General features: G+C 43.1%; 1 protein-coding gene across 5 annotated transcripts in view; it reads left to right on the top strand.

Annotated features, from left to right (window-relative positions):
* The window catches only part of HMGCLL1 (3-hydroxymethyl-3-methylglutaryl-CoA lyase like 1), a 104,102-nt gene that overhangs the window by 66,718 nt on the left and 23,455 nt on the right, over window positions 1-13,929 (top strand). For all 5 annotated transcript variants that reach the window (XM_030555634.1, XM_030555635.1, XM_030555632.1 and 2 more), the window contains exon 7: window positions 52-240. In XM_030555634.1, the coding sequence (XP_030411494.1) occupies window positions 52-240 (189 nt within the window). The remainder of the gene's footprint in view (window positions 1-51; window positions 241-13,929) is intronic.

Below are 13,929 nucleotides of genomic sequence, written 5' to 3'. Positions count from 1 at the left end.
TGCTCTGGTTACATCTAATTATTTTAGAATGCTTTTCTGTTTTCTAATCAGGTGTCTAAACAGCTGTATAGCATGGGCTGCTATGAGATCTCTCTGGGGGACACAATTGGTGTGGGGACCCCCGGTAGCATGAAGAGAATGTTGGAAGCTGTTATGAAGGAAATCCCAGTGAGTGCTCTTGCTGTTCTCTTCCATGACACGTATGGCCAGGCTTTAGCCAATATCCTCACAGCCATACAGGTAATTCAGATTCTCTCTTTACAGATATTTTCAGTAATGATTGCACTTTAATTCATTTGCTAAATGTCTACGAAGTGCCAGTTATTTTCTGCATTTTCTATAGTAATTACAATTTTTGCATATGCTAAGGTTACCTTATAATCCTGATTGTGTCATTTCATAAACCAGTAGAGATACAAGGTGGGTGAGGTAATATCTTTTATTGGACCAACACCTAAATGCAAGGTGGAACAGATTGTTTAGCATAAGTTGTTAGTACATATTAAAACCTGAATGACCATTCAAGGTAGAGTGGCCTTTTAGCACCTGTGCAGTCATAGGACAAAAAGTAGGGAGGTTAGTGGGTTACAGATTGTTGTAATAAACTAAATCCAGTGTTTCTGTTCTGTCTATAATTTTTTAGTGTCTAGCATAATTCCTACTGAGAGGCTGTTCCAGACCTGGATTTATAGTTTATTACAACAATTATCCCTTAGAATATGTGCTAACTACTAATGTTAAACAACCTGTTCCACCTTGCACTTAGCTGTGATGCTTGAAGGACCTTTCCCAGGCCTGAAGAAGAGTTCAGTGTGCGTCAGAAGTTTCTCTCTCGCCAGCAGAAGTTGGTCCAGTCAAAGATATCACCTCACCCACCTTGTCTCTTTAATATCCTGGGACTGACACGGCTACAACTACACTGCATATTTCATAAGCCATTATCAATTATATATCCATATTCACTTAATGTCTTCAGTGCCACACAATAAACACACCAAGACACGGTCATGGTGATACTGTGTGGGATTGGTTTTAGTGGAAAACAAGAATATAAATTAAATATTAGTGAGCCCTCAGGTACCACTTTGTTGGAAGCATGTTGTATGTCCATAGGTTACCAAAGTGACTGACTGTCTAGCACCATCTAATTTAGAAAGTGCCTAAATATCAAATAAAATGATGCATAATTACTCCTTAGGTTAATGGATTTTGAGTTTTCACACCAGCCATAACAACATATTTTGAACTGCTCAGATGGCATTAACCTAAGGCTTATTGGTTATCTGTTCCACACACGTAGTAAATATTTTGGATTATTCTTCCACTGTTAACATGGCTTTGGTGTTCTCTTTCTATTACCTATTTATGTACATGGAGATGGTAAAACAAATTAAATTAAACACCTTTCTAACATGTTTAGTTCCCTTTCAAATGTGATTTTAGTTGGCAAAAAGACTTGTTTTTTAAAAAATTGTTCCCTTTCTATACTAATAATTTTGGATAATATATATATTGACTTTATAGTTAAGACTTCAAAAACCTTCGTCGTCTTTCAAATCTCTTCTTAAAATTCACTGCTCTTATGATGCTACAAAACACTCAACAGTGACTAGGCAGCTGATGTATTAAAACTGCTACTTAATGACCAAATTTGTTTCACTGTTACCTGGTCTTCCATACCCACCTTTGTTTGTTTTCTCTTTTGGTTGTCTTTTGTCATATGCTAAAATAATAATTTCTTTAAAGTAGGGATTGCCTTTTTTTGATGTGTGTAGTGTGCCCAGCACCACAGATCCTGATCTCTGATTGGGGTTTCTTGGTTCTACCATGATACAAATAGTAAAAAAAAAAAAAAGTGAAAACAGATTGTCTCCCTGATCTTTGGTACTAAATATATTTGTACCTAATTAGTAGTTGGATAACTTTAGTGATTAAAAACACACATAATTTCATTTTGAAAGACACTATATAGTACATATTTTTCCTGGTGTACAAAAGATAGTGCTTTGGGATATTATGTGGGTGGCTGCTGTTTAATTCCTATCTTGTCATTGGATAAAATAAATGCAGTCACCACCTTGCAGCTGTACAGATATTGACACATTATTTTGTATACACCAGATTGCAGTTCTTGTTTTTAATAGAACCTAATTCTGCAGTTCTGGGTACAGTTTTCTTCCAAATTTATTTATTTATTTTTCATATACTTATCTGGAAGAGTTTTTGCTTGTGGGAAGCAGCTCAGATCAAACATTTGTCTTTCGGACAAGTGAGTGGTCAAGGCATTTTTTAGGTGAGTTCTAGTTTGGAAAGGCAGTGTTAAAGACCAAATTTTGTACACTCATCCCTTCTGCAGAAGTTCACTGTAGATGCCAACGTGGTATTCTGGTATTCTGCACTGGAAGCTGCAGACTTGTATCCCTGCACGTGGTTGTGTACAAAGCTGCATGAGCCATGCTAGTAGATCTGAATGCATGATTACAGTTAGTGGGGCTTTAGCCCATCCACCTCCACTCCTCCCCACTAACAGTAATATGTAGGATTGGCCAAATTCAATTGTTACTTTTTTATAATTGATGGACAATTTCAATGTTTATTTTAAGCATTTATTATCTATTGATTTTTTAAAAAATATTCACAATTGTGCAAAATTATGGGTTTTAAGCATTTAAGCATTATTTTTATCTATTTAAATTTTTGCACTTGTGGGAAATTTGGAGAGGCTAAATAGTGGGGGGCTAAGAAAATATCAATTTAATGACAGTAGATGTTAAGATTCAACATAATATGTAAAAATATAAATAAGTAAATACTTTAAATCAAACTCTTAAGTTCTCAAGAAACATTCTTCTTTCTTTGCCTATCTGTAATTTTTTTTATCGTCATCAATGGAAGTGTGTGTGTGTGTGTGTGTGTGTGTGTGTGTGTGTGTGTGTGTGTGTGTGTGTGTGTGTGTGTGTGTGTGTGTGGTGAAATTGACCTCTCATGACATTTACCAATAAAAATCTAATCCTTCCAAGTTTCTCTCTCTCTCTATGTATATATGTGGGACTCACAACTATAATTTCTCTTTACCTTTTCTTATATTTTACATTTGTAAATTGATGGTTTGTGTTTTTAATGAATTGCATATGTGAGTTCAGAAATTTATCCTCTTAAATCTATTTTTAAAAATGCCATTTTTTTTTAAAAGTAGACCTTTATGAAACTTGCAGTTATCCTAGGTTCATGGGAACACGTTCTTTAGTTTTAGTTTTCATAAGTTTCACACTTCCTGGATTTTTTTCCCCCTCTGAGTTTCAGTTTCAGATACACAATTTATGGTAAAGCCAGCAGGTTTTTCCTGGTTTTGTATTAAAATCATGCAAACCACAAATTTTGCATTATTTCAATGCAAAACTTTACATAGTCTCTGTAAACTTTGTCTATATTTGCTTGAAAGGGTTCATGACCCAAAGTGAAATCTTTCAAACCAGGTAAGTTTGTTTTTAAACATCTAAAAACACCTGGGAAAATACGGACGTATGGTAACCCTAAGTCCAAAGTCCTGGGGCTGGCGGCACTTCCTGGGGCAGCTCCTGGTGCCTGCCTACCGGCAGGAGCCTGCAGTATGGGCTGCCCCTAGGCACAAAGGTGGAGAAGGTCTCTGTGTGCTGCACTGGCTCCCTCCTGCTCAATCAAAGCTGCAGGGACGTGGCTTGCAGGCACTGGCAGTGGGCAGAGAACTCTCCGCTCCGCCCCCCCCCCCCGCCACGACCCGACCCGACCCTAGGAGCCAGAGGGACCTGCTGAATGGTTCCTGGGAGCTGCCCCAGGTAAGCACTGCCAGGACTCCCCACCTCGCCCCCCCCCCGGCAGGTTCCTCTGGCTCTTAGGGTCGGGTCAGGGGGAGCAGAGGGCTCTCTGCATGCTGCCGGTGCCTGCAAGCCCCGCTCCGTGGCTCTGGCAGCTCCCACTGGCACTTTTTCCAGCCAGTGGGAGCCACAGATCTCGTGCTTGTGGTGAGCGCAGCACCTGGAGATGGGTGGGCAGGCGAGTGTGAGGAGGCAAGAAGTGGCAAGCCAGCAGCAGGCAGGGGTTCTCGAGGCGGGCATGGAGGTTTCTGGCAGGGGAGTGAGGAGGTGGAAGGAGGCAAGCAGTGGGTGGGGGACTGAGGAAGGATGCAGCAAGGCAGCGGCGGGCCAGGGAATGAGGAGGGGTGTGGTGTTGGGGCCAAGCTGGGGGAGGCAGGACCTGGAGCAGAGTGGTGGTGGAGCGTGGGAAGAGAGAGGGTTGTCTGTGAGCAGGGCCGACACCTCCTGTAGGGTGTCCTCTTTTTTGAATGTTCAAATATGGTAACCCTATTCAGAAGCGGGAAACTTTTTGGCCCGAGGGTTGTTAAACTGTATGGATGGCTGAGTAGGGAAGGCTGTGCCTCCCCAAGCAGCCTGACCCCCACCCGCTATCCACTCCCTCCCACTTCCCGCCCCCTAACTGCCCCCTTCAGAAATCCCAACTCATCCAACTCCCCCTGCTTCTTGTCCCCTAACTGCCCCCTCCTGGGACCCCCCACCCCTAACTGCCCCCCGGGACCCCAACACCTATCCAACCTCCCCTGCTTCCTGTCCCCTGACTGCCCCGACCTCTATCCACACCCCCACTCTCTGACAGGCCCCCTGGGACCCCATGCCTATCCAACCCCCCCCCGTTCCCTGTCCCCTGACTGCCCCCACCCAAAACTTCTGCCCCATCCAACCTCTCCCTGTCCACTGACTGCCCCCCGGGACTCCCTGCCCCTTATCCAACCTCCTGGCCCAAGCCTCGGCCCGCTTATCATGCCGCTCATAGCAGCAAGTCAGGTAGCCAAGCCACCTGGCCAGAGCTAGACACACTGCCATTCTACTCCGCAGGAGCGTGCTGCTCCGCCACCCAGAGCGCTGCCTGCACAGCAGCATGGCTGCGGGGGAGGGTAGACAACAGGGGAGGGGCTGGGAGCTAGCTTCCCTGTCCGGGAGCTCAGGAGCCGGGCAGGGTGGTCCCACAGGCTGCACTATGGCTCACGGGCTGTAGTTTGCCCACCTCTGCACTAAATATGCAAAATACAGAGTAAAATTAAAAGTTTTGGTCCCAGTTACCAGAGTCATCCATGGGACTGTCCCAATTTGCTTGAGGGACTGCATCACCCTGTGTGATTATGACATCCCACAACAGCTATTTGTTCAGAACATAAAAGAAAATGAAACACTGGCACTGGGATGGATTCAAAAGTGGAAGTGAATTCAAAATGTTTATCGTTAATGGAGAGCTAACCCCCCAAAATATCAGGAGGGTTTGTGGTCCAGTATGGTGTTAAATGGCCTCCATGTCAAATAACCAATATTCAGGTTTCGCCTTCTTCAGCCCTGGGATTCAGTCCACCTCTAATCGTCTCCCTCTCCCTCTGTATCTGAAAGGAGTGGGGGCTGGAGTGAGGGTGAGGGTAAACATGAAGGATAAATTCTGCAAAGACTTGAATTCTCTCCTTCCTTCAGGCTGATAGGGCCCAGCAGTCATCTACTAGCTCTCATGTTCACCTCCAGGAGATGCCTCCCGAGCCTCTCATCTGCACTGGACACTAGGCACAAGTTGCAATGAAATTACAAACTCACTTAAATTTACAGGTTTAATAAACTGTCTTTACTCCTTATTAACCTTAAACTGGACCTCCAGGATGTTGTAAGGAAGCCGAAAAACGTCAGTCTGGCTCAGAAGGAAAAATGTTCCTGATCCCCAAAATGGGCAATCAGAGAGTCCTCGAGAGGGCTGAGGGCAATGTTTCTCACAATGCTGTAGGGGGAAAGAAGTTTTTGTAGGTTAGTGGCTGCCTATATTCCTGTTTGAATTATAAACTTAATCCTGGAATTAGGCAGCCTGAAACCTTGCATAGGCATCTTTTTAAATTATTAAATGTTAAAAAGCAAAAGTAACTAGAGTAGGTTTAGTGAAACTATTGGCATTATATTACACATAGGTTTGTGCACCAGCAGGGAGGCATTATGCCCAACGCATGAGGCACTAGTAGTCGTAAGAGCTGGCTTCTATTTCTGGCTTTGCCACTGACTTGCTGCGTGGCCATAGGGAAATTACTTCTCCATTTCCTCCTGTGTAAAATAGTTGATACTCATCTTCCCTTGTAAAATGCCGTTAAATCTATGGATGGAGAGCGCTGTAGATGTGCAAATTATTATTATTAGTGCAGTACTGATTCAAAGGCTATCTTCAATGCATAATGTGGAAACTATAGGGAAAAACTTTTCTGAAACTTGAGGGGGTTGTTTTTTGAATAAATGTAATTTTATAATGAAAAGAGGAAAGAATGAGAGGAGGAAGGGCAATAAAAACAACAGAACTATTAAGTTGTGTAAACATGCCAAGTGACCTAATTATCATCATTCTTGCCCTCTCCTCTCCACATTCTTGTTTGTTTCTGACCTTCGCCAGTGTTGTGTTGAATGTAAGTTGTACAATTTTGTGGGGAGGGTATCTTGTTTTGTAAAGCATCTAGCACATTGTAGGGTGCTTGAAAAAATGCAATAGTATACCTGCTTTGGGAAAATAAGTATAGCAGATGGACAGGTTTTAACAGACAGTATCACAATTCCACGTTGTTCAGTAAACTGCTATTTAAAAAGGAAAAGCACAGCTTGAGTAAGAATAGCCAATATGGGATTCAGGAAGGGATGGTCATGCTTCACTATTTCACTGGAATTCTTTGAGATGGTTACTGCCAAAGCAGCAAAGGATATGTAGTGGCCATCGTCTGCTTTGATTTTTCAGAAAACAGTTTACAGAGTTCTTTACTGGAAGTCAATGTTAAGGCGTGGAAACATGTAATAAGTGGAAAGTTGGCTAAATGGCAGGAAACAAATGGGAGCTGTAAAATGGAATTTTTTCAAACTGAAAAGAACATACCAGCAGGGTAGTGGAGGGCTCCGTCTGTGGATCCCAGGTTTTATTACTTAAACAAATGACTTACAGTACCATTGATGCTGGTATGGAGGGCAAGTTTTCCAATTTTTTAGCTATTAAACTGTGGATAATCATAATGAGAAATGAGAGAGTTGGACACTTCACTACATAGACGGTTAATATTCTTCAATATGCCAAATAAAATCAATTTTGGAGCAAAAACATAAGAATAAGAACATATGCCATTTTAGGATCAGTAAAAGACCACTCAGTCCACATGCTTGTCATTTAAAAATTGTATCTCACCCCCACCTTTCTGCTTTTTAGCTTTCTTCTCCAGGAAATGATCTAGCATAGGTGCCTTATAAGGCCCAGCCTAAATTTGAAAATGCCTTTATGAATCAGCTTAAAAAAGATAAACCTTATGAACACGGACTATGCCTTTACATTTTCGCTAGCAGACTGAAGAGGTAATTAGCAAGATAACAGCATTTCTCAGAGAACATGAGGGAAACAACTTTTTTTCCTACTTTGCAGCAACAATTATATAAGAAGCTAGGAGTTTATGTGGTTTAGAAACTTGAGCTGAAATTAATAAGTAACATGAGATTGGGAAAGCATCCTTGAGATTTCTTAACACCAGCAGTTAACTAAGCAAAGAAGAGTAAGACTATATCCAGTGAAAGTGGAAATTGAGAGGAAAACAGACAAGACAGGTGAGAAATGGCAGGTGAACTGTGAAATGAAGAAAAGGCTCCAGATCATAAGGTTCCAATGAAGAAAACCAAAAAGAGGGGGTGGAGTGCAGGAAACCGGAAACCAGAAAACCACTGGTACCAGGAGGCCTAGTAATATCTAACCAGGCAGCTACTTTTGTGGAAAAAGTCCACACTAAAGCAACGAGCAAAGCAAACTTAATTATGGAAAAGATTGGGAAATATGGAATATATAAGTATATTCACATAGTAGAGATGTTTGCAACCTTTCCCCTGTTATTTGTGTCTTTGTTCTTTTTTGTAGGAACTACTTTTTAAAATGGAAGAATATGTTGCCACAAAACTCTGTAAAGAAAGGGAAAGAGCCTTTCACCTGTTTGTTTGTTTGTTTTTAAATAAAATTTGTGATTATAGCAGTAAGCCACTGCAGGTATGTATTAGTAGGCAATTGGTGCCCTTCTCAAGTGGTCAAGCCTTTGGCCCCTGTGCTTCAGAGCATACCAATAACTTTCTAATACACACATCCATTGCTTATTGCTATAAACACAAACTTATCCCTAAAACTAATTATGTAGATTCAGAGAGGTTAAATTGTGAGCTCTTCAGGGCAAGATTGTTTATTTGTATTAAAGTAGCCTCCAGAGGTCTAAACTGAAACTGAAGCCCTATTGTACATACACATAGCAAGATGTAACCCCTTCCCCCATCCCAATCCCAAAGAACATACAATCTAAATAACATGCTTCTGGTTCAGTGCCCAGCACCTTGTTAGCACTTAAAAAGTAATAACAAGACCTTTTTCTTCCACCACCACCCACAGTTTAATGATTGTGTCTCAGAAGTTTGGAGCCCTGGCAGTTACTGAGCCAACAGACCTGCTGACTAGATCGGTTTCAGTGTACTATTCAGACAAAAGGATTCTGCAGCTATTATGGATTAGCCTGATCTTCAAATTCCCCTCACTAGACTTTACTTTGAGCTGTAGGTGGAACTGCAACTCTCTTTGGCTTAAGTTCAAACCTCAACTGTTTGTCTCAATAGTTTTTCTCATTCTAATATATGAGAGAGTGACACACACAGAATGCACCCAGGAGAATTACAGTGGCAACTGGGAGGTCAAATCTGTAGTGTTTAGGGGATTTAAAGGCTAGAGTTCAAATACCTCCCTGCTGTAATTTCACTGAAGTCAACAGATTTACACAAAGGATGAATTTCGCTCTTCATTTTCTCCATATCTGGTTCAATTGTTTTCTCCTGGAATAAATTTTTATTGTACCCACCCTTCTTCCATATTAAATACCTACTCTTTCCCTACTGTGAATTTCCCATGCATTAAGTGCCATCAAGTAGCATGTTTCACATTTTGCAAGGTCTTCTTTTCTGAATTCCAGTATTTTTGTGCAGTTGTCTGATCAGCAGCCACTTATCAGCATTTAAAACCTGAAAATATGTTATACTCCAACTTCATTTCTAGTGTGTTTCCAGTTATTAGATCCAGAACACTCAGGTCATTCTGATTTAGTTGGCTTTTCAGCTAATATGTAATTAAGCAATCTTGTACTACTTCAATTAACGTGCTTCCTTCACATGAAAAAAAACATAAAGAATGAGACAATGTACGTCAAATGATGTTTAGCTCCCAGCCAGGTTCTCTTCTGCTACATCCTTTTTTGAGATACAGATCTGGGCAGCTAGCTAGTGAAAGGAACAGAAACCATGGACTCATAGGATTATCAGAGGACAAACCTGTCGACCTTGGTCAGATCACATTCAAGATTCCTGGCTCCTTATCCCTTTTTCCTCACTCTAGCATTAGTTACATGTCTTGCGAAGTTGCTGGTGCAGCCAATGATTGCACCATTTCCATCTAACACTTTTTGGTTTCTCTGTTAGGATTCATGTGGGCCTTAAAGTTATTTATGTATGTTTTACCAGCAGGTTTTTTGCCTTTTTGAGGTCAACATGCTCCATAGAATACCACATTCTGTGCCTCTTCCTTTCTGCTGGCTACCTCCAATCTCTTTTTGCCTTATATTGCCTCCATCAACATGTAAGTGGAGTGGAGAGGATGCCAGCAACTCCACAGGGAGGTAGGGAAATCATAGTAAGCAGATGTCTTTCCCATACATTCATTCCCTCCACTCTATTTTGCATGGCACTTGCGTGAATTTTCTCTCTTCTGCTGTTGTCTTCCTAGTCACTATTTGGTAGTTGTAATCCCATGTTCCCACAGCAATGGCCTTTTTAGAGACCTCCTATTATCATTTAAACTATATCTTGTTAAACTTGACTATTTAAATGACTAAGAGTCAGTATAATCCAGTTCTGAAGTGGGCTGGGCAGTAATCCAGCTCTTTCTCTTAGGGACAGATATTCATTTTTTTGGACTAGAAATTAATTACTTCCAAATGCTGAAAATGTAGAAAGCCTTTTTAAAAAGTTGTCCGGGTGCTTATAGAATCAAGTTAATTTGAAAAGTTTTCAGAATGTAACTTAATCACTTCAAAAATATTTAAAAATTAACTGTTTAGTATTTACAGAAAGTGCCAAAATTAAAAAACTGAAGTCCAATGTGCACAGACTAGTTAAAGAATAGGGCATGGTAGGGTCAGCTTTTCTGCATGTCACCTTGCCATTGAGACTTACCTGATCTTGCAGAGGTGAAAGGGTCTCGACTGGCTTCTCAACTGAGATTAACAACATGGCTGATGGTATATTTGGGAACATGTAATTGGACTATTTATTTTTTACAACTTTTAATCAAGGGCATCTTGGTTAGATTGATCAGGAAGCAGATGATGGGGGATATTCTGTGTATTACCAAGATACATGTATTTGTTTAATCTTGGGCTTCACTCACTTCTTGAATCAAGTGAACAAAAATGTATTGTTTCTACAGATTGTGTATATATTACACACACATGCACACGCACACAAATAGTTAAAAGAATATTATTCAGGTTGCAGAGTCAAATATTCAAAAGTTAGGAAATGCCAGAATTAAGGTTGCATAGTGCATTATGATTCAGTCTTTAATTTTTTAGTTTTAGTTTTAGTCTAGGGTTTGTTGGCATTCTTTCATATGCAAGAGATGGTGGGAGTTGCAGCCTATGATGTAGATGGTTTTCAATGTCTCATGTGACTGAATAGTCCAATTGGAGATTTGCATGATCTTTGGCAGTTATTGCAAATGTATGTATCTTGGTTAGGGGCTGCTTGCTTCCTACGCTCTTTTCTCTTCAAGGTGTAGGAGCCAGCTTCTGTCATGGACTTGATACCCTGATGCAGACGATGGTGCCACTTGTTACGATCACTTGCCAAGATTTCCCATTGGTCCGGATCTATTCCAAATTCCTTCATATCTCGCTTGCATGTGTCCTTATAGCAAAGCTTGGAACATGCTGTTGTTCTTGTTCCCCATATAACATGTCCTTGGGTATGCATCCATCTTCCAACTTACTCAGATGGCCCAGCGAATGCAGTCGTCTTTGCTTGAGCAAGGCTGTCACACTTGGTAAATTTTCCCTTTGAAGAACCTTTGCAGTATTGACTTTATCTTGCCATTTGGTGTGGAGGATGCAGCGTAAATAATGTAAGTGGAAACTGTTTAACCTTTTCTCCTGATGAGTATAAATTGCCGTGTTTCCTCACCATACGTGAGAGTGCTGAGGACACAAGCTTGGTACACTAGCATTTTGGTGTTGATAGTAAGCTTTGAGTTGTTCCATGCTCTTTTAGTTAGTCTGCTAAAGGTGGTGGCAGCCTTTCCAGCATGAACATTTAATTCTTCATCCAGTGAGACGTTGGTGGTCACTGTAGAACTAAATAGCTGAACTTTTGGACTACTTCTAGCTGGTTTGCATTTAAGGTAATTGAAGGATCTTGTGGAGCCCCCTATCCAAATCAACCATTTTCTTTATGCTGTTGGTGAGAACAAATGCCTGACAGCCACTCGAAAAGCAGTCCATGAGTTCTTGTTGTAGATGTTCATTGTGGGCTATGAGGGCAATATCATCAGTGAATAGAAGTTCCCTGATTAGCACCTTTTTTACTTTGGTCTTTGACTTAAGTTGGGACAGGTTGAAGAGTTTCCCATCTGATCTTGTGTAGAGATACACTTCAGCTTTCATGTCCTTAAACACACAGTTCAAGAGTACCGAGAAGAAGATTACGAAGAGTGTAGGGGCAAGAACGCGTTCTTGCTTCACTCTTCTTTTCATCTCAGATCTGTCTGATGTTAGGGTGACCAGATGTCCTGATTTTATCGTGACTGTCCCGATATTTGCTTGTTTGTCCTGCGTCCTGACCGATGTTTGGTTGGGACACTGGACAAACAAAACATTTTGCCCTCCGCTCCGGCACACAGGCGGAGCCCAGAGGGGTTCTCACTCCCCCCACCCCGACTCCACACCCTTCCTCCGTCCCAGCCCCGCCACCTCACTGCCCCATTGGATCCCAAGCCAGACCTGGGGAGGAGACGCCCCTGTGCAGCAGTCTGGACACACAGGCCATGGCTGGCTGGGGCCGGGAGCGCAGTGCGGAGGCTGCACCAGCCCTGCAGTCTGCAGGGCAGTGTGATGGGTCTGGGGGCAGCGTGGAGTGGGCAGGGCCCGGGTGGGCAGCAAGCCCGGGGGCGTGGGCCACCAGAGACATGCGGCAGAGAGAGGCTGCGGGGGTGAGACTTGTCCCAGGAGGGGAGGCCAGCGGACAGGGGCGAGGAACCGGTCGGGGTCCCCTGAACTGATAAACTTCCCTGTCGCTGCCAGGGAGCCCCACGCCTCTCCCGCTCAGCTGCGCTCCAGCACAGGGAGGGATAGCTTAGTGGTTTGAGCATTGGCCTGCTAAACCCAGGGTTGTGAGTTCAATCCTTGAGGGGGCCATTTAGGGAACTGGGGTAAAAATCTGTCTGGGGATTGGTCCTGCCTTGAGCAGGGGGTTGGACTAGATGACCTCCTGAGGTCCCTTCCAACCTTGATATTCTATGAGCGCAGCCAAGCAGGAGAAGTGTGGGGCTACCTGCCAGTGGCAGGATATGCCACATGTGCCAGGGGTGGGCTGGGGGGCAGGAGGCTCCGCAGGGAGGGCAGCACATGAGGCCTAGGTGCTGTTTGTTTTTTTTTGCTCCACTGCCGTTTTTTCCTTTTTTTTGCTCAGCCCCCCACCCTGCATCCCGATATTTTATCCCTGTGATCTAGTCACCCTATACAACGTGGACCCATCAAATTGGACAGTTTCTCCCATGTTGTTGTGGAATGAAAGTTTAAGAGTTAACAGGGTCGGTGGGCATCCTGTCTTTTCTAGTATTGCAAATAGACCTGCTCTGCTGACTGTGTCGAATGCTTTGGTTATGCCCACAAAGGTGATCTACAATGGTTGGTTTTGCTCTGTGCACTTGGAGTTGATGCAGAGAAAATGTCATGTCTACAGTTGATCTGCCAGCCCTGAATCTGCACTGTGATTCAGGGTAGACATGATTCACCAGTTGTCGTAGACTCACTAATATGACTTTTGCTAAAGTTTTTCCTGCTACACTTAGTAGCAAGATCATAGAATCATAGAATATCAGGGTTGGAAGGGACCTCAGGAGGTCATCTAGTCCAACCCCCTGCTCAAAGCAGGACCAATCCCCAACTAAATCATCCCAGCCAGGGCTTTGTCAAGCATGACCTTAAAAACCTCTAAGGAAGCAGATTCCACCACATCCCTAGGTAACCCATTCCAGTGCTTCACAACCCTTCCAGTGAAAAAGTTTTTTTCCTAATATCCAACCTAAACCTCCCCTACTGCAACTTGAGACCATTTCTCCTTGTTCTGTCATCTGGTACCACTGAGAACAGTCTAGCTCCATCCTCTTTGGAACCACCCTACAGGTAGTTGAAAGCAACTATCAAATCCCCCCTTATTCTTCTCTTCTGCAGACTAAACAATCGCAGTTCCTTCAGCCTCTCCTCGTAAGTCATGTGCTCCAGCCCCCTAATCATTTTTGTTGCCCTCTGCTGGACTCTTCCCAATTTTTCCACATCCTCCTTGTAGTGTGGGGCCCAAAACTGGACACAGTACTCCAGATGAGGCCCCACCAATGGTCGAATAGAGGGGAATAATCACATCCCTCGATCTGCTGGCAGTGCCAGTACTTATACAGCCCCAAATGCTGTTAGCCTTCTTGGCTCCCGGCCCCAGCCAGCCATGGCCTGTGTGTCCAGACTGCTGCACAGGGGCGTCTCCTCCCCAGGTCTGGCTTGGGATCCAATGGGGCAGTGAGGTGGCGGGGCTGGGACGGAGGAAG

The sequence above is a fragment of the Gopherus evgoodei genome, chromosome 3, assembly GCF_007399415.2.
Source record: "Gopherus evgoodei ecotype Sinaloan lineage chromosome 3, rGopEvg1_v1.p, whole genome shotgun sequence".
In the NCBI taxonomy this organism is placed as follows: domain Eukaryota; kingdom Metazoa; phylum Chordata; order Testudines; family Testudinidae; genus Gopherus; species Gopherus evgoodei.
The sequence above is the reverse complement of the archived record's forward strand: the minus strand, read 5'-3'. Positions and strand labels throughout refer to the sequence as shown.